This window comes from Tachysurus fulvidraco, chromosome 2, assembly GCF_022655615.1.
Source record: "Tachysurus fulvidraco isolate hzauxx_2018 chromosome 2, HZAU_PFXX_2.0, whole genome shotgun sequence".
NCBI lineage: Eukaryota > Metazoa > Chordata > Actinopteri > Siluriformes > Bagridae > Tachysurus > Tachysurus fulvidraco.
Genome location: NC_062519.1, coordinates 37,660,680 through 37,682,153, shown reverse-complemented (window position 1 = coordinate 37,682,153; position 21,474 = coordinate 37,660,680). Strand labels below are relative to the sequence as shown.

Below are 21,474 nucleotides of genomic sequence, written 5' to 3'. Positions count from 1 at the left end.
CAATGTGATTGGTTCATTCTGAACACAGCCACACCCCCAACTTGCAGTTCTGCAGTTTTTCACACCGAAGGTGGATTTTTTTGCATTATGAAAAAAAATGACCTGCCATTTTAAATGTGCAGACTTTATTTATCCATTGTATATGAGGTAGTCGAATCCCTTTATCATTAATTACTATGGAGAAAACTGTGTTCAACACAAACGTAATAAAACCAAGAAAACTAAAACCAGACTGTATGTCATATTCAGATCATTTATTTATTATTGTTTACATGTCCAGCATGGATAATTAGAGACACTCAACAGATGTGATCAACAAACAACACAAATGTATAAAATCTTCAGTTTCTACATCGGAAAACAAAATAAAAACACAAAACCGGAATGTTATTAACAACGTAAAAAAGTCCTACAATATTTACAATTTCAAAAACAACCAATTAAGTTCAAATAAGATATCGATCAATTGAACAGGAAATCAATCAATTGAACCGAAACCACAAAAATAGTATCATACATTTAATCATTATTAATAAACATGAGGTTTTTTTTTTTTTCCAAAAATAATTGCAGCACAATATAAGTTGCACAACATTGTCATGACATTGCTTTAGCAACACGAGTGAGCCGTTTATGTCTTTACCTGATTTGATTAATTTTTCAGTCTGTGCATGGATTTGCTTTGTTAAAAGGCATGACACTTGGCTCATGGGGTAAAGTGAGATGCTTTGCGATACAGTGATAGAGGAACAGACGTCTGTCAAAGTGTAGATTAACAACTACAGTAAATTATTCTCAGTCCAGACACAAATGGCCTAATACGGACTAAAATCCTGACACTGTCAAGGCTACAGTTAAAATATGACAGATTTCAGATTTTTTTTTTCTGTTTAGCAATTACAGTATGGGATTAAAGAAATGAGCAGGACAGATGAATAACAGAGATCTACTCATGTTTCATGCAGAAATCAGAAGACAGTGTGAGAAAAATGTGACAGACTTTAAATGATGTTATTTTGTGGAGATCCGTTTTGCAGAAATATAGAAATATAATGCTGCAAAAAAAAAAAAATACAAAAATACAAAAAAAAGCTTAAAAACAAAATCACTGAGCTACAACTTCAGGAAATATTTTACTAAATCCCACAATGACTTTACGAATGCTATGCAAGAGTGAGTGATAGTGGGAGGGTGCTTCCTGGATTTGGCCTAAAGCCCAGACTTTCTTCCTGTTGGCCAGAATGAGTACTATGCAGGACAATAATGCCTGAAGTAAGAGGGTCCATTGTTATTTGCACCAAACTACAGGAGTTGACATGAGTGGGAGAATGAAGCATGGATACTAACATTCTCATTCTCATTACACAGACTTTGATTATCTATTAGCTATTCTCCAGCATAATCAGTCATGTTTCATCTCCACCATGTAAATGATTAAGGATTCAGATCATGCTCAGTGTACTCCTGCAGCTAGGTCTAGCTTCAGGAAAGATGTGTGATTAAAGGTTAAAGATCTAAAGCGAGCCTTTCTTCTGTGAACCGTTCACATGAGCAGTGTGTTTACTGGGCAAGTTCACTTTAAAAGGCCTTGACAGAGCATTTGGTTTCGATTGCCTAAGCAAACACAGAGATAACATTAATCAGCTAGGACACCAAAACAGCCAGAAGGTCTCTCGAAGCAAGGCCACAAAAGGTACGGAGCAGCAAGTAAACGCCTGTTAAGATGGGAGCACGTTGGGGTTGAGAGTGAAGACTCGAATTTTGGATCCCCATCAGCATGTCTGTATATTCTTCATTGATCTGAGGAGGAGGGGACAGAGGAGAGAGGAGAGGAGAGGAGAGGAGAGGAGAGGAGAGGAGAGGAGAGGAGAGGAGGAACAGCTTTTATCTCTGATTAACTCTCTCTTCAAATGGAGGGGGAAGGGTACTGCCTGGCAAGGGAGCTGAACTGCCTCCATCAGCGACGGCATTCAAGTCATGACTGTCCTCCGTCTCCTCCAGTCTCTCCATAATATTTATGAAAGTGGTCACGAGTCAACCTTGCCCGACAAGGCAATATTTATAGTACCACTCACTTTCCTTCTCTAATCTACGCCATCCTCTGTGCCTTTGTGAACACGGAAACTTTCTAAACTGGCACAGGGCTGCTTTGTTTCTCCAAAAAAAGAAAAAAGGGGAAAAAAGTGCAATGAATGAATTAAAGTGAATTGCTGCTTTGAGGTTATGCTAGCAAATCGCTTTCTGGTAAAAGTTTTCAATTTAAAACAATCATATGCTGCTCAACCTTCACTCAAAATCAATTTCAGTTTGAATCTTAAGGAGTACAAGCCATATGTCAAATCCAGATCCAGCTCATGGCTGCTGAACGGACGGAGACCGAATGCCAGCAGCAAGATCCTGTTTCCCATTCAAAAATATGTGGTTCAGAAATAACCAGTGGCAGAGTAGATGCCATGAACATATGCCAGCCTGCTCCCATATGAGGATCTGCTCCATCCTCTTCCGTGCTGGCCTCAGAAGGATATACTCACAGCCCAAGCTTCTCTGCACCACCCTTGAAATGTGTACATAGTAAAGTTGTCTCTGTAGCAAAACACTGTAAGCTTCTTCCAACGGCAGATAAGGTTTCCACAGCTGAACAACATCCCTTTGAACTATCACACATTTTCTCTCTCTCTCTCTACTTCTCTGTTGCTTACTCGTGCTTTCTACATGCTTCAGCAGATCAGAGTAGGATTTCTTAGGTGCAGAAGGCCTCATGTTACCCTGGTGGGAGGTTAGCAATGTTTTGGCCCACCTGCTGTTTTTAAAATGAGAGGATTATCTAACAGCCTGTAACAGGGCAGAGAAAGAGGCCCAGCAAGGCCTTTAATTATGACTGCAGCTCGAGAAACGCAAATACCTTCTATTTATTTTTCAATTGGTCCTCTCAAGTGGTATACAGTATACTAGTGGTGTTTTTTATAAGCCTTTTTTTTTGTATGCGTCTGATTATATTGTTTAAAGCAAGCCTACACTTGGCTAATGGTTCCTAGATCACAAAAAAGAAAAAAACAACAACAAAAAAAACGACCTCCTTCAGCATCCAGTACCTCAAATGTTCCCTCCCGTCCCCCTGCAGTGTGGTTTCACAGTACGCTGCCTTGTTTTGTCCTAAAGGAAAAGCACCATGTGAGCTACACTCCACTAACAATAAAATATTGTGGTCAAACTGTATCTTAAGATCATAGAGAAAGCAACACGCGAGGGAGATCAAGGGGATCCTCCTATAGGAGTAAAACTACAGGAAGGTATTTGGCTGGCGAGACCAAGGCACCTTTGTTAAAACAAAAGCATGGGTGCTTTTACTAAGGCAATAAAACACATGGGATTTTCTTCATCGTTGGCAAGCGTGCCTCAAGTAGAGCTCTATATGACCGGCCGTGTTAAAAACAAATTGTTTTCTACAACAGGTTTTTTCCCCCGCTTGGCTTCTCAACTCAGTTAATAGATGATGGCTGAATCCTGAGTAAAAGGGAGCAGTTATTTAGATCTCACACCTTTTCTTCCCTTTGTTTTTTTTTGTTTTTTTTGTACTGCACATGCTGCAGATTTCTCTTGTATTTTTCACATCAAGAGTATGCGTCCTAACCTGTATGGCAGTTTCTTATAGCACAATGAAAAAAGTTTCTTATTCAGAGATAAAAAGAAATGTGTACAATTGAATTAAAAGAGAGGGGGGGGAAAAAACCAAAATGAAATGAATTGAAAGAAAATAACAATAATAAATGTGCAAACTCTCATATAAATAGACTACAGTCAATGCATTAGGACAGCACCATGGGATAACAGAGTATAAGGGGTGTGTGTGTGTGTGTGCAATGTAAATATATTAGGAAGATGAAAAAACGACATGGATGAAAGGGAAGCGAGGTCAAGGGTTCAGAGGTCAGAGTTGGAACCTAAGAGTCCAAGTTAAACCCAGTCCTGCAGGGATCGCTTGCAGTGCACAAAGTACTTGGGTGCCCCTTTCCTCTGCAGTGTGTTGATGATGGCATAGATCAGCACCAGGATGCACAGCACCAGGACCAGCGGCACAGTCACCATGATGATCATCATGGTGCGTTCTGTTTCGTCTATCTTCAGCACCACGTCCACGTCGTTCGTCTCTTTTTCCGTCGCGTCCTTGGTGTCCACGTCGTTGGTGCGATCTTGATCCTTGTCCTTTTTTTTCTCCTTGTCCTTGTCCCGGCCTGCGTCCGGGTTGAAGGGCGGTCTGTCAGGCCACTTCCGTCCTGGGTCTACGTCTGTATCTCGGTCGGGATCCAGGTCGACGTTGCAACCCATGAAGTCTCTTAAGATGGATTTGGGATATCCAGGCTCACTCTTCATCCGGTGGTTATCAAATTTCCAATACTTGCTGCCTTTGTAGAAGTATGTGTAAGCTGCAGAGGGAAACAGGATGTTAAACAAAGGCATACAGCAAGGAAACAGGAGCTTATCACATCTATTTGATATTATTTGCCAAATTGGATCAGAGAAGATAAATTGCAATGAATGAAAACTGAATCTTAGTGATAATGTTTTCAATTTTTATGTGCAAGAGACCAGACAGGACAAAGGCAGAGAATCTTTTTCTTGCAGTGATGTCATTCTTTCCCTCACTCTCAGCTAATTTCCCTGATCCCATTTGTCCCCCACCTCTTTCCCTCTTCACTAGATTGAGGTTTCTGGCATTTTCCTGCACCTCCTGCCCCACCACTCACCTCCATCATCACCGAGGAAAGCTCCCTTAGGAGATATGGGTACTGACGTATCCCAAACACTGATTGGTTTAGGGTAGTCTCGGTCCACTGAGCGTGACTGCTCATTAAAACGCCAGTACCTAAAAGGAAGGAATTAGCAAATACACTAACTGCTTACTGGGTACTTTAAGAGTATTGGAATCATTTGAGATACTCTAAATGCTTTTAATAAAGTAATATAAATATATATTGAAACTTTGAAAGTTGACCACAGACAGGACCCACTGCTTACCGGTCTCCCTTAAATAGGTAGGTGTAGCCTGAAGGTTCCCACCAGATTGCTGTCTCTATCTTGTCATAAGGAATGTCCCGGCCATAATCTACCAGCTCCTGAGGATAGCCCGGCTCCAGGTTCGCCTCCCGGAAAATCCAGAACCGATCCCCTGAACAGATCAGGGAAGAGGAGAACAACAAGATGTGGTAAGAATGGAAAATCATAAATATGCAAGAGTTTAAAACAAAAGGAAATTCCCTCTGCCTTACTTCTGCAATCAGTTAGGAAAACCTACAGAAACTTGCAAAAAACCCCATTTTTCATTTAACATATTGAATTTGCTGCAAACAAAAATAACCAAAGCAGATGACAACACAGAAAGAGTCAGCAACAGTTTGGGTTTGATTAAAAAAAATCTAGATGACAGAACAGAACACTACTCGAAATCAGAGTTGATTAAACAATCAAACTGAAGCGTTTTTATTATTATTATTATTATTTTATAGTACGGCAGACACAGTGGCACCATCCACCGACGAGGTTTGTTTCCTTATTCTCATTCTGAAAAATTGCAAACTCTGCAGTCAGCATCTGGAGGAACCACTGGCTGATGCAACAGCCGCGCCTCAAAATATAACAGTTCTTGCCGTCCAAGTTTTCTGGTCCCCCGGTTTCTTTCCGATGGCAAGCGTCCAAACTTAAGAAGACCTTGCCAATGACATCACTTGGCCTACAGATGTTTTCCAAATTTCTTTTCAGAAAAAAAATTCACACTCACTTTAGTTCCTTCTCTCCCCAACATCCCTCCCCCTTTTTGTTTATCATTGAAATTAATCATAACTTTATCTTGACCGCGATGGTCAACAGGACAAGCAGAGTACCAAAAAAAAGTAGTCATAAATTACAGGAAGTTTAAATAGAAAATTTCTTGTCTACAAATGCAGATTGCAGGAAAATCAGTTAAGGCAAAGCTACTGCCAAAGCCGTTTTTTTCGATTTCAGCTTAATGAAGTAATAAAAAAATAAGAGCACAATGCAAAAGTAAGTTAAACATTTCACTGTTTGTACCAGTGCTTTGCTGCCCAGGCAACTGTTAAGGGCAACAAGAGGTAAAATGGCAATAACTAAAGCACTCTCATAAGGATTTTAGTACCAATCTATAAGTTACTTGGACACTGCAATAAAATTCTGACAGTGTCCTAACTGGGGGCTTCACTTCTTAGGGAACTTTTATCCTTTCGCTAACTATACCTGTAAAATCCATCAGACAAAAATGAATAGTTACTAAGGGAAACCAGTTTCTTTACTAAAAGACAAACTCCAATGGAGCTGTCAGGAAATAATCCTCCATTAAGTATGACATACACTGACAAACTGGCAACAAATCGGCAGGCTTTCTATATACATAAAAATGCATACACACACCCAAAATAGGCTTTTCCATAGCATGGACCTAGATGGGCAAAAACATACCTTTGAAAAAGACAAATCTGCCATCGTGTCTCTCATATGCTGCATCAATATCTCCTGGAAGTCCTCTCCAAAAGTGGCCAATGGGCATGGGGTAGTTATCCAGTACTCGGTTTCTTCGGACCCTCCAGAACCAGCGACCCTAGAGGAGCAAAAACATTACAACAGAGAATGTTTATTAAGTTTTCTTTGTGCTTATTAAAGGTCCTCTCAGCCTCCACTGATAAACACTGCTGTATTTCCAAGTCTGATGCATGGTTGGGTTATAGATTTTGTATCCCAAGCAACAGCTACAGTAGTTGCTCTCTAAGCAGTAAAGGAATAGCACATGGAATTTCCTTGTTGAAATACCTACAAACTCTAGGTCTTAGCAAGGCGGCCTTGAAACGCTGAAGATTTCCTCACATGCATTCAATGAATGAATAAACTAAACAAGTAAAATCTAAACTCAAAGGCTGTCTACCTGTTCAACACATCGATCTAAAGATAACAGGCTACACACTCATGACCCACACCAACAAGCAAGTTAATACTCCTAAATTTACGGCCAAGCTTTCAGCTAGCAGGATCTAAATTTAACCCATCCTTCCATGAGACCAGACAACACTTCTTTCTTTCCAAACACAGCTCTCCAAGACACTTTTCACCCATAAAATGCACTTCACATTAGAACTCCCTTCCGAGGCTCGCTGAAAGCACAGATCTGTGTTTTATTAAGTGTAAACAGTAAATGATTTATCCTCCTTGCATTCATATCTTTTGCAAATCTACACTGAGCTTTGCAAATGTAACTCAGCTGGTCAAACTCATCTAAATCCAGTACAAGAGATTATAACCAAGTCATAGCCAACTGCAAAATAAAAAATCGGCTGGAATATTCTGTTAAATTAGGTTTTGGTTTGGCTGGTCACATGTTGGATACCAGCTTTCATTTGTGTTACTGGCCTTATAAAAGGCTAATTATGTAAAGGAGAAAACGTGTTAGAAGCTTATGCCCCAGGAAATCACACAAACCTTTATAGGGGGATTTTCCTCACATTTCTTTATACGATGCAAAGCTAAGAACAGATGATGAAGTTGGACTTGGACTGAGACTCATACAACAGCCATCTAACATAACTACTTAATGTTAAGAGCAAACAGCAGAACTTCCTGACTGACCAAAAAGATCATGACCAGAATTTATTTGTGAAAAATAATGACTTGCCTCACTGTTTAATCTATAGCTACAGAAGAAATACTCTTAATACTTAATACTCTTAATAAACAAACTCGCAAAAAGAACAAAAAAGAAGCGAGAGCTCTATAAACAAAAAGAGAAGATCGTATGTACTAATCCTTGTCATTCTAATTATAAGGGAAAGGTATGAGGAAGACAGCCTGACAAAATAAGATAGCATCTTCTTTCATAAAGGGGAAAAAAAAAATCACATGATGGAATGATCTGACCCAAGAACATCCAAAACAGCAGATGAATCCTCAGCTAAAGCCCCAGAACAGCTTAGCTCTGGTTATGCGTTCAGATCAAGGCCATAACGTGCCCCTGTATCCTGTGGCTCTCCTGATCAGATCCAGATCCCAAGGATACATGAACTAGTCTTTTATGGCCCATAACTGAGCCCAGGATTGGGGTTTTATAGGCCACAAGACCTCTGGAGGCTTATTGAGACCAGGCCTGAAGCCTCTGCCTGGTCCTCAGGTGCAGCTGGAACAGATGGAACTCAGCAATCTTTTTGAGCTATTACTCTGAGAATTTAGAGACAGTGGAAGAGGACTAGCAAAGTCCTACTGGGAGAACAGGGTCTCATTTTTCACCCAATTTCCTTGCTGCTTAACCGGCTAACAATTTACTACATGCTTGTCAGATCATATTACACACTAGATTAACAACATCAGACTCATTCTTGCACACAAACACACAATAAGCATAGACTCAGATTATTTGTGTAACACATTTCAGTGACTCCAACTTACTTTGAAAACAAACATCTCTCCACGGAGCACAGTGACCGTATCAAAGTTGCCCTCGCAGATGTTGGGGCCATACTGATCCGGGCGGTCAGTGGTGCGTGGCCGGTCTGGACGACGTGGTGGGGATCCTGGTGGGGTCCTAGGCTGGTTGGGACGGCGAGGGGTCACAGTAGGAAGAGCCTGAGTTGGGGAACTGTTAGGCGGTCCTACAGGAAAACGATGAGTATATGCAATAAACCAAAATAAACCTTTTAACAAAATGGTTAAACAGATGGGAAATGATGGGAAACAGACCTAGAGCTGTGGTAACACAGCGGGTATATGGCATGCTGTGGAAACAAAACCCCTACCAGATTCTTTAAACCTTACACTGATGCAGAAAATTTCAACGACCTACTAGACATCTGTGTTTCAAAGTCAAGCCACCTAAATACAAATTAACTTTACCCTCAGCATCACCACTACTACAATAAAACAGAATCTACCATCTCTTAAACAGCATGAAGAGGAACATTCCAAATGACAATAAGATGAACTGTGGTGACTACAAAATCAAACGGTGTTGTGTTTTACTGTTGCAGCTATAGAATCAAACGATCATCATTAAAGCTTGTTCAAAGGTTCCTAGGATGTTTAATGGTCCTAGCTTCCTAAACAAGGTACTTTCACAGATACCCACCAAAAGATAAACAAAAGAATCCAGTTGTGGAGTTGCACTACTCTGTCTAGTTTCAAGCTTTCCCTCTTCCATACCCATCTGATCCAGCTTATGGAGAAGTACAGTATATTAGCAGTTTGTAAACTCTACGAGATACAGTTAGCGCAAAGGAGGTTTGGATAGTCAATGGTTCTGGCTTTCTTAACAGGTATTACATTAACTTACACAGCTTCCTCCAGAAAGACAAACCGAAGAATCCAGTTCTGGAAGCTCGGTGCTCTGTTGAGATTCAAGCTTTCTTTGCTCCTGATCCATCTGATCCAAGTGAGGGCTTGATAAATGCTATCTAGAGCATGGTCTTTATAAGGTACATAAGGAAGTAGTTGCTCAGTGGTCCAGACTGCTTGGTTGGACAACTTATTGGAAGAGTGTGGGTACAAATCCCAGGACCACCTAGCTGCACTGCTGGGCCTTGAGCAAGACCATTAACCCTTAAGTGCTCATTTGTATAAATCAGATAAATGTAAGTGGCTCTGGATAAGGGCTTCTACCAAATACTGAAAATTTTATTATGGTGTGGTGAGGCAGGGGAATCGTCAAGGCAATGGTCCTCTAGAGACGAAGTTAAGAACCCCTGCATTAGAGAACCTGATGGAACCATTTCTTTTAATGGATCTGACATAACAAAATATTGAATTTCGATTACCATAGATCTGCTGGATGCCTTTGAGGTCATCCTCTGGAAGCTGGAAGTTCTCTGTGTCCATCCATTGGTAGAAGGGAGCCATAATAGCCAAAGGATTATTGGAGTGCTCCAGACCTAGAGCATGACCCAGCTCATGCACTGCTACCAGAAACAGATCATTTCCTGCAAAGGAAGGTACAAATCGATGGAGAGCTAAAGAGATATAAATTAAATCAATTTAATGAAATGCAATTTGGTGTGTGTTGATAAGCCGGAACAAACTGCTGTGCTGTAGAGACGATAAAAGGATTAATTGTGACACAATGACTCTTTATGGATGCAGTACAAGCCTCTCAGCTAAAAATATTCTTTACTTGGAGCTATTATTAGGTTATTATTAAGTTGTAATGTTTGAGATTCATGATACAGATTAGATTCCATGTCCACCTTTATAACTGTATAGGCAGGTTATGTTACTCAGATGAGAGGTCTAGTAAAGCTAACTCCTCCTATAGTGGGACCTGAGTGCTTGGACCAGAAGTGCAAGATTTCTGTTTGGGTTAGGGCTAAGTGTTTGCCTTTCAGTTACAGAGTGGTGTTAAAAACAGGGAGGCACTCAAACTGCTCTTTGTTTAAGACCTCAGTTGTCTTCGTGACCTCGGGTGAAACGGCACGCTGCTGGAGTTCAGAGAGAGGAGTAATGGTTTGGAACGGGGCATCCTGTGTTCTTATTCAGGCATGCCGGCATTTGTGTGTGTGTGTGTGTGTGTGTGTGTGTGTGTGTGTGTGTGTGTGTGTGTGTGTGTGTGTGTGTGTGTGTGTGTGTGTGTGGTTTTGATGTAGGACATTTGTAAGATGACATTGTACACAGATGGTGAAGACAGTAATGATTTATAGAAAAGTCTATAAAGGCAGTGCACTCTCTGACCGCCTTGAATCATATTCCATCTCCATTTTGCTGCTGTCAGTTTGATTTGTGAACCTAATTCGGAGCAAATGGGTCTCTGTGATTCCTCAGTGATATTAGGAAAAAAAAAATCTATGAGTAATTACTTCCTCCATGTTCATCAGTGTGATCTGAGTGTTAAGCATCTTTATAGGACTTATGTATGAGCTCACTGAAGAGATGCTTGTTCAGGGATTTTCAGGGACACCAAGATATTAGAGCTAATGGCTTTCGACATGTAGGAGGAGTGCTAAATGGCTGTTCTAATGGCCACAGGCTGCTAAATCAATGATGTCTTTGACAGACTGAGGATCAGTAGACACGGATGTGTGTCAAACATTTGCCACTGAAAGCTGGTTTTGTCTAAGGAACAAGAACGATGATGCAGTGTCAAGACAATACGGTGCACAGCTGTGACAGTGACTGAGACGATCGGCCACAAAAGAAACCCTGTGGGCTGTAAAGCCAATGGAATCTGCCTACTTTAATCACATGTTAAATATAATCCCCTTTTGAAGCCATGTTCAAGTTGTACTATGGAGTTGTGCTTCCCCATGAATGATAATTATGCTGAGCCAATTCAAATTCTTGCTGATAAGAATCCCACTTCCTGACAGCACCTCTTAATTACCAAAAGTTCAGCTCTGTTCTGTACTTCCCAAGATGTTGGGTACAGCAAGTATTCAGTAAAGTCCTCACAGCAAAAGAATTTTTTCGTCTGACTTTATCTCGGTCATGTGACTCCAAATGAAGGAAGGAAAGAGGAGGGGAAAGACAGAGACGTCTTTGTGATGTAATCCTGATGATCATGTCAGATGCAAAAAGCTTTGGAAGAAAATCAAATCTTGACCATTGAACAGGACGGCAGGATTAAATTGTTCCCTTATTGTCTCTTACTTGAAACGAACATTTCTGATGGTTTTCAACAAACACCACACACACGTGGGATATTTTGCCACCATTTTCCAGTATGGATTTATGGAAATCGAGTCATCTGTGCTGCACAAAATAACTGGCTAATGAATACACAAGTCTTTAGGCGTCAGGAATAAGCAAGGCTGAAAACACTGCTTATAAACTCCGTCCTTTCTCTCACTCACAGCATGTGGGAGCTGGCAGTGGGAACTCTTGTGATGTCATTCGGCTATTTTCTAATTTTATAGACATCATAGTAAAGAGAAAAACGAAACCAGCCTGGAGAATAAGACAAACTAAACAAATTCACATGGGTTAAATAATAGGGGGGAATTTGTATGCATGTCTCAGAAGTCATAAAATGGGCAGAATGATAATTCTGCACATTGTTGTAGTGGACTCTACTATACTATACTAAAGGTAATTGTGTGGATTTTGTAAGGTCACTTGTATATTGTAAGCATACATTACAATGTCGAGGTCTTTTGAGATGGTTTATAGGGACCTTTTTAAGCATTTCTGAAAAGTACTGACTCACCTTGCAAATTCTCATTTCCAATTGTCCATGGCTCGTCTGAGTCAAAGTGCATGTCACCGCCCATCCCTGGACCAGGGAAGTAGGCATGTGCCAAAAAACCACCCTCTCCATCAAATGGGGAGCTGTCACCGTGGTAACCAGTGGCAAAAAAGATCATGATGTCAGGCTCCTTCCGCCGGCCATATTTGACTTCCAGATAGGGAATTTCTTCGAACGTCAGAGGTGTTACCTTCTCCCACACCTTGAAGGCCATACGAATGGCTTCATACGAGTTGTACTCCCCAATCTTAGGAGTATAGTTCTGTATACTGTAAGAGAATTACAATAAAAAACAATCTTAGGATTGGGTTCATACTCTCACATTTCAGAAAGTATGGAATTTTTTTCTCGATATATACCTAAAGGTCAAGTGGGAATTGTCCCACTTGTGGCCAGTGAGGGCATAGCGTTTCCTGCGAACATTAGTCTTGATTTGTCCACCAAATTTATCTGGAACCCCACAGCGAGGCCTCTGCATGGCTCTGAAAGAGGAAGAATGGAAAAGGTCAACCAGGACAATTCTAAGTTTAATACAGTCTTGGGATAAAAGAGATTCTCAAGGGTTCTAAGCTATCAAAGGCTGTATATTTTAAAGCATTTTTAATAGTTAAACACTGTTATAGGTTTCAACATGGATCCTTTAAGATGTCCTCAAAGATACAAGGACCAAGTAGAATTTTTTTTTAATGTAGTAAACATTCATAATGACTTGACTTACAAGGGGCTTCATCTGATCGTTTGATGTCTTTATGAGGCAAAGTGAGCCTTGATTTATTACTTTTAGACCATTTTTCTTGGTTCCATCAGCCAGCCATGCTAAACCAATTCTAGTTCTAATGTCCCTGAGCTGTGCAGTAATGCTATAGTAAATACTTTACGTAAATGATTGTCTCTGGTTAGGGGTAAAATAATGAGAAGCACCAGAGACAAGAATTGGACCCTATGTAGCCAAGCCAACAGCACAGTTTTAATTACAGTAATAAAAGCTGTTAGAATCTTACTCGATAGTTGCTGGATCCATCACTCCTGTGACCTCCAGGCTGTAGAATCTCTGCATGTCACTGATGGCATTAGACAGGATTTGAGCCGATCGCATAGTGGACATCTGCCTACTTGCCTGAGGGAGGTATCCATACATCCGGAGCCAGGACTGACAAAAGTCAAACAGAGAGAAATTTAACACCACAACGATCATCGAGATTAAGTGCCACAGATTTTAATAGCTTGAAACAGCAGCAGTCCAGATTGTGCGTGAGAGGACTGTATTACAGAGTCAAATTGTGCCACACCTGTTATGCTGAGATATTTAATATAGCTCCAGATTGGATGATAATGTCATGGCAGAAGCGGTTACAGATTGAGGGAAAGCCACCACCAGCTGGGGAGGTCATATTACAAGTGAACCCAAAGTGAAGGCCAGTGTGTGGTTTTACATGCAGCTTAACAAATATGTAACACCAGACAAAAATACTTCTATAGAATGTGCATGTGCATATTAATCAATGAGGATTGTCCAGCTGAACAGTTTGCAGTGAAAGATAACTGTATATTAATATGATAAACCTAACTAATAGGATACCCAGAACAACTAGAGAAAATCTAGATGGTTTCATTGAGATTAGACCGCTAGATAGGTTCATCGAGATTAGATCGTTCATTTGGTGTAATGACTTGGTGCCTGGTCGAATGTAGCCAGATGCATAAGCGGTTACAGTTTGTGTTCCCAATGGCAAAAAGAGTCTTGTGATCGTAATAATAGGAAATAATGGTGGAATTAAAGTCTTGATTTGACTCTGTAGTGCAATGTAGGTGGCATGACCCAATTAGACAATTAGTGAAATTACATAATTAAACTTCCTTGTCATTATTCCTGCCCTGTGGTTATACTAATTAGGCCTTCCGGGCCAGCCCTGCCTCCATACAACAGTGTCCGGACACATCAGAGCGACCAACAACTGTACAAACAACTGACAACTACTTATAGAGTTTATGTTACACATCTCTGGCTTTCATTACTTCCTCCTTCATGACAGTACACACCAGACAATAAATCAGTATAAGTTTAAAACCACAATTTACTTTTTTTTTTAAACTAATTAAACAAAACTAGTTTTTTTCAAACTAATGGAAAAGTAAATATACAAAAAGGCATTTCCTTGTCTACTGAGTCACTGGACTATTCTGTCAAACCATTCTCAAAGTGCTCTTGGGTTTGAATTAATTTCCATTACTTTTTGTTAAATTATATTACATATTTTCTGAAATACAGAATATTCAAAATATATCTTCAGTCTATTTTTAATGTAACATTTTCTCAAAAGACGTCCAAAGACTAGAATTGGTAAAAAAGTAATGGAACATTTAACCACCAAAATGCTGTACCTAAACCCAATCAGAGGAGCCACCAGGGCAGCAACAAAGGTGCATTGCTTCAAACTCGGTTTGTGATTTTTATGACCTGTGTCCCACCTCTGCATGAGCCGGCCTTAATTATCACAAGGTTAATGGAGATGTCCCACTGGACTCGGGAGGTTTTTTCGGGGTCACCTCCTTTATAATGACCCCTCTTTTCCTGCACTGGGAACAGGGCTTCTGCATGGTTATCTAGCCTGAACTTGCTTTCCTTCTCCATGGCTCCAGAAGAGACAGGCCTTTGTACCCCTTCTGTGTTTTGTAGATAGCTGAATAGATGGCCCTGTTTCTGGGCACAGCCAGCAGGGAAACCCCCCATAGCTGCCCTCTAGAGTGTGGAGTCGTCTCGTCCTCTCCCCCCTTCCTCACACAAAACCCAGCACACACCAAGGCAGACTGGCTGTCTGTCTGTTTAACTGTTGCTTTCCATCCAGAATAGATTTGACTGATTTAATTCACATTGTTCTTACTTTTAATCAAATTGTTTTAGTTCTAATGTACTGGAAGCACCTTTGCTGGTCCTGTCTTTAAACTCATAAATAAAGTTCAACTTAATTAAATCAGATTTACCCCGTGTCGTTACAGCAGTTTGTCAAGATAATTACTTGTCACATAATGCAAAATGATCCCAGTTAAGTCTTCTACGATTCTGTAATGGACTGTGAGATAATATGTGCCTTCCATGTCAGATTATTTGATAAAGAGCCTCTCCTCTAATGAGAGATTTGCAATTCAAGAAAATGCCAAGCTTTGGGTGATGCCATCAATCAATATCAACAATCTTTAATCACAATTGGACACCAGTGTGCAAATCCCATCATGTGTTCAAGGACCAACAATCTTAACTGATGACATCTTGAAATTTTTTAACGTTCCATTTTTGTCTGCGAAAGAAAAATTGGGTCAAATATCATTGTGTCGACCCGGGAAAAAAAAACAGGAACTCTATGCAAATAAATGATTGAATCACAATGGATCAGTTTTGTTTTTGTTTTTTTTTTGGTAAAACAATGAACTATGAACTCTGCACTCGCAAAAATCCTACAAAATTGTTCCTTTCCTTGTTGTTCCTTGTGGTTACAATGTTACATATTAAAGGTACCAAAGCTGTATCTTTCACATTGAGACATGAATATAAGGGAATTAGAATAAAGCAGGAATGTAGGTAAGTAGATTCCCTTGAAAGTAAGTACCACCTCAGTAAAAGGTGCAGAAGAAAATGCTTTTATTCTGAATGTTTGTATTATAAATAGCAGTTTGGTAACTATTCAGAACAGCAGGAGCAGCTTGTCTCCTTTCTCGCTGTGCTTTCTGTGTGATTTGGGGTTGGGTTTTGGGGGGAATGATGAATAGCCACGCTGTGTGGGACACACCTTGCTTCATGGATAAGTTCTGTGTGAGAGCTACATAGCCCTGAGGGTGTGGGGCTCCTGCTGACCCAGTGGGAAGCCAATGATACTGACTCCATGCTGGCTTATAAAAGAGCACTAATTCCCAGGTTTTATTCAGCACACCTCTCTGTCTGGCTCTCCCAAGAGCGCTGGGAATTATTTCTGATAGGTATTTATGGTAGGGAGGTGGAATAAAAGCAGCACTCCAGCTCTGAGAAGGAGATGTAAAAAGGGCTGCTTTTAAGTAGAGAATGCATTTCAGTGCTATCACAGGATCCTCTGCCGTGCATACAAAGCAAGCAGCAGCTGAGAGCCAGCGAGCCAGTTATTCCTTCAAAAGGACCTTAAGAGTCACTTGCATTACCGGGTCCTTCAAAAGCAGGGTGCTGTAAAATGACTTTAATTCAGTGTGTGTGTGTGTGTGTGTGTGTGTGTGTGTGTGTGTGTGTGTGTGTGTGTGTGTGTGTGTGTGTGTGTGTGTCCAGCACAATGTCAGCCAAAACTGTAACGACTGGAAAGCGCCTTTATTCCTGAGGCTTGGGTGCACGCCATCTTTCTGGTCATTAAGTGAGAGGGGGAGCAATCAAGATCAAGTGAAAAAGCAAGTGGAACATGGAAAAACAGCGCAAGAGAGAGACGCAAAAGGAGCATGAAGGAAGAAAGAACTTAATTTTAAATAAATAAATAAATAAATAAATAAGTTATTGCAGTGCCAGACTTCATACTGAGCCAAGGACCAGCAACAACTGACACTACTATCACCATGACACAAAGCTGGGAATGTTAGATTGTGAGACCGGGCCCTGATCCCACATATGATCATGCTTTTAGCAGATGTAAAGAGATGGTTCTTTAATACCAACACAACATAGACTTATTTAGCCATGAGGTTAAAAGACCAAGCCAGGTGGAACAGGAACCACCGATTTACTGATATTTTGGCTATTTCATACTGTGCAATAAAATGCGTGTGATATGGACTGACGTTACACAGATCACGCAAATGGAATCATAACACAGTCTATCTTAACACATGCTATCATAGTGCATGTGACTTGGCCACAGAAGCTTGCAGAGTGTCAGACTCTCTGGTGTCACCCAGAAGAGGACAGATTCCTACTTGAGTCTTGTTTCTCTTCAGGATTTTCCTCATGTCCTCTTATGGACTTTTTCTTCACCGCGGTCAACTATTGTTTGTTCATCAGGAATCTAAAGCTACAACTACTTTGTGACGATGCCTATAATTCTACTTTATGATAATGTCTGATGTTAAAAGTGTTTATCAGTTGTTGACTGATACTCAAAGCTTGGAAACCCCTAATCCTACATTGTATACTCATGTTGGTAAGAGTGGTGTATTTCTAGGGGGTTGGATTCATAGAATAGGAGACAAAAGATATTTTTGGGCATTAAGAATGCTTTGATTCATTTAAATAAACTAAAGAGTGATTTGATGCATAGAGAAAAATTCATCTTTGTACCCATCCAGTTCCGTCTGATAGTTATCTGCTTTAAAAGTAATGAAATAAAAATGTAATTTTTTTCAGTCGTTTTAATCGGTCTAAAGAAACATCTCTTCTGAAGACCATTATGAGTTGATGGAAATGGCCATAAACAGACAGAGATGGAGATGAACCAAAAAGGCACTGAAAGTGGTAACAAGGGTCATTGGGTTGAACCAGTGCGAATGGCAAGGCAAGGTATGGGTTAACAGCAGAAATTGACATAGACTGGACTTGAGGAAGTGATACAGTCGGCTCCCTGTGTACTACAGACCTCATAAACCCTCCCAGCCTGCCTACATCTCTCACTGCTCCCTCTTTATTGTGCATCTCTCTCAGATACAGTCGGCCGAAGACAAAACATGTCATTGTTGCTCCTCAGCTGCCTGGGAGCCCTGCAGCCCAAATCATCCCTCTCTGTTTCTGTTTGTGGATTCTGAAAACAGCTGTTGCATTCACTAATCACCATGCAGCAGAAATGAGCAGGTCTGAAGCAGACTCGCAGCCACCATTGCCCTGGCCTTTCCCTTTCTAACACTAACGCAAGCCAAGAACTTGACTTCATCTGGTAACAAGGACGTTGCTTAAGACGACTTATAAAGCAAAAGGTTAATACTTCAAAGCAGATTCTGTCTTGGTTTAACTGCTAATTGTGATTGTAATCAAGTCTCTTACTTATTGAGAGATGTGGACAACACAGCTGAGACACAAGCCTATCTTTAGATGTGACCTTTAGGGGTTATGTGAAAATGACAATAGCCACACGGCCCAAGAATTCGCTAATGCTCCAGGAGCCATGAAAGAGGAGACGTCTTCACATAACTCTAGCACGGCTTTTAAGCTGGTCCTTTTCCTCCCCCAGTTTTTGGTTTGTCTGATCCACAGCTTTGTGCAAGCCAGACATGGTGGGATGACTCGTCCTGCTGGGGTTGTCAGCACATCCTGAAAGCTTGACCTGCATGGCATTGTCAGGAGACTTAATCAGGGCAATGTTTGTTTAGTTAGCAGAGCCAAATTGACATTATGGCAGCTTAAGTAAACAGGCACATCTTTATAATTCCTTTAAGATCCTCAGTCACTGAGGCAATCCTGCACTTCTTGCTCAACACACAATGCTCGGAATAAACCCACTTTACTACAGAATTAACACTGTGGCCTACATGGGCTTGTCTGAATCAATGTGAAAAAGTTCACTCTTTCCCAATCTGACATAATCAGCTTCAGATGTTTATTCTTTCTTGATTGCACCCTTAAGCATTTTCATGTTCAAGCTCAGAGACACAGATGCTGAAGCAGGGATGGGGAACATAACCGATTTGCTTTTGAGCAATTCCATGTACACGATTGTGTATTAAGATTTCATAATTAAAAACTGACACCAGTACCCAAAGATTTATGATGAATTAGATAAACGGTATCAAGTAGAAGAGCAACCAAAAAAAAAAGCTCAGAAACTCACTTAGAAAAGCCCCATTGTATCAATTTTATCAATATCTTATCATCACATCACCCTACCCTAGTCTAAGCCCAGTGTCTCTGTCCGATGAACGTGATCATATAAAGTTGAAAAATACCATAATGTATAATTGTTAAAATTTTTTCCCCATTTGCTAAAAGCAGTTAGACAGCTATCTAAGTGCACGTCTAGCATAACTCTGATAGGAAGCAGACCGTCAGCTCATAGAGATGTTTGCACACCTGGAAAAAGTCCCTATTAATAAACCTCATTCTTCCTGCCAATAATCTCATTGCAAAGAGAATCAACATATTGCAGGAAGTCCATACATGGCATCTCGGGAAAAATTACAGAGGTCTAGTATGAGTATGACACAAGCTACTAATTAAGCCATCTTCCATCACTGTCACTCTCAAATTGAAGCTCATCAACATGCTGTACAGGAAAGTGATGTCAACTAAAAGATGTGTTTGTGTTTCGGTCACAATCTATTTTTTGTAGACATTCATTGGGAGTTCAAGTATTGTCTGACTGAATCAATTTCACAGTGATGTCTGCACACTTGTGGGAGTTTGGAGTGACTAGGTTGTGTATTCCTGTCAGTTCCCCTGCCTGTGAGCCAGGCCACTAATGACAGGGAGCGAACCACACTAGTCCTCTTATGTACAGGGTGGTAGACCATGAACAATCCCACACTTCACACGCCACCACCATGAGATACAAGACATTTTTTAGTTTTTTAGCTGGATGTTTGCAAAAAATATTTATTCCCAAACCCGTGATTAAAAATAAATGCAACAGATCACATGTCTAAAAGACAATTTCATAATCACACTCTTTCGGAACATCTAAGTGTCCTCCAGATAAGACGTTTCTGTCACGGTGAAGACAGAAAACACAGAAAGGACAAAACAAATGGATGCAGAGGTGTGGCTAAACAGGATACAGACACTCACACACACACACACACACACACACACACACTCACACACACACACACACACGCTTTGTAAATGTTGAACCGGTTGTTGAAAAGCACTATAGTGAAAAGACTGAGCATGAGTGGGTGCAGCTTGGGGTAAAGTCCAGACATTATCTCCCTCACACATGGACAAACAAAACTTAGTGCACACCTTCATGCCTTCCTTTTTCTTAGTTACTGTATTGCACAATCATATACACTTTTTATTTCTCTAATGCTCACAGATATAAAGATAGCAAACTGCACTTGTTCTTTTGCCGGGGTTTGTGGGGTGGTAACATCAAGGGAACACGTTTTGTATCTATAGTATATACTAATAAATAATTTTAAATACATATTATCTACTAATTATAAGCTAATTAAGGATACAGCATATGCATTTTTATGTAAAAATCTGAAAAGATTTGCCAGAAGGGCACAAAAAATGCACCCTTGAGTGGACATGGAGAGTACACAGTCTATGCACTGTAAAAAAAAAATCTAATAGAAAAATACAAGCACACAAAGCAACAATTCTGTTGGTATTAGGCACTTGTTCACACAGATGATTGCATAGAACATTACAAAACAGAAATATTTCAGAACAGGACAAAACAAGTGGAGAAGAAATCTTAAGAAACAGAAAGAGTTACCTCTGAATTGAACTCATCATCTCCAAATGTGAGCGTCCCACACAGAAAAAGCAGCAGGAATGAAGGAACTAATGTCCATCTCCAGAGCATCACATGCCACAATGATGCCATGTTGACAATTCTGGATCAATATTTTGATCTTGTAGGATGCCAGATCCTCAATGATGAGTCTCAATGATCTCGAGTGTCCTTGTTGAAAACTTGCAAAAAGACCTTCAGGTCTAGAGAAGGTGCATTGCCCTGGAGCTGTGCACTGTCCTCTGGTCTCTTGTCCTTTCCTCTACTCCCAGTATTAAATGCTAAAAACGTTTCTTGTGCGCGAGCTGACACTCTAGAGGTTTAAATGCCCGGAGGCAATAGGTGTAGTCGAGTTGTAAGGGGTTGGACCCAAAACGCAAAGAGGTTCGCTTCTCTGGCACAAGTTTCGTGGGGATCATATCCCGCGGGTGTGTCCACGCTGCGTTTATTCCACGCACAAGCCTTAGTTACTGTAACGTCCAAGCGCAACGTCAGTTCGAGGTGCGCGCGGAGATCCGGATCCCGCCTTCTCCTGATCAAGCCGGGCGCACACTCATACTCACACAAACACACACACACAATAACCCCGACTTGAAAACATGTGCATGACGTCAGTTCCGTTCACAAGAGTAGGTACAGCTGTTCGCCGCTGGTTATGTCTCACGTGCATACGCGGGTAACGGAATTGTAGAATTTCTGGACGATAGGACAAGGATGGTCTCGTGGATCTAACCCACGTGTGTGTGTGTGTGTGTGTGTGTGTGTGTGTGTGTGTGTGTGTGCGCGCGCGCGTGTGCGTGCGTGTATGTGTGTGTGTGTGCGTGTGTGTGCGTGTGTGTGCGTGTGCGTGTGTGTGGAGGA

General features: G+C 40.8%; 1 protein-coding gene across 1 annotated transcript; it reads right to left on the bottom strand.

Moving 5' to 3' along the window:
• Nucleotides 1-239: 239 nt before the first annotated feature.
• mmp15b (matrix metallopeptidase 15b) lies at nucleotides 240-21,355 on the bottom strand. The gene is made up of 10 exons (XM_027153169.2): nucleotides 20,596-21,355; nucleotides 13,222-13,370; nucleotides 12,580-12,702; nucleotides 12,182-12,489; nucleotides 9,804-9,965; nucleotides 8,443-8,645; nucleotides 6,472-6,610; nucleotides 5,017-5,167; nucleotides 4,746-4,864; nucleotides 240-4,424 (listed from the first exon to the last, which is right to left on the bottom strand). Exons 1-10 carry the CDS (start codon nucleotides 20,704-20,706, stop codon nucleotides 3,955-3,957), a joined length of 1,935 nt encoding a protein of 644 aa, XP_027008970.1. The 5' UTR covers nucleotides 20,707-21,355; the 3' UTR covers nucleotides 240-3,954.
• Between the last annotated feature and the right edge of the window lie 119 nt (nucleotides 21,356-21,474).

Excerpts from the sequence above, each read along its gene's own strand:
- mmp15b (XM_027153169.2), bottom strand. The coding sequence starts at position 20,706 with ATGGCATCATTGTGGCATGTGATGCTCTGGAGATGGACATTAGTTCCT. Across the intron at positions 9,966-12,181 it reads TGGAAATGAGAATTTGCAAG|GAAATGATCTGTTTCTGGTA; the intron begins GTGAGTCAGTAC and ends CTTCCTTTGCAG. Across the intron at positions 4,865-5,016 it reads TACCTATTTAAGGGAGACCG|GTACTGGCGTTTTAATGAGC; the intron begins GTAAGCAGTGGG and ends CCTTCCTTTTAG.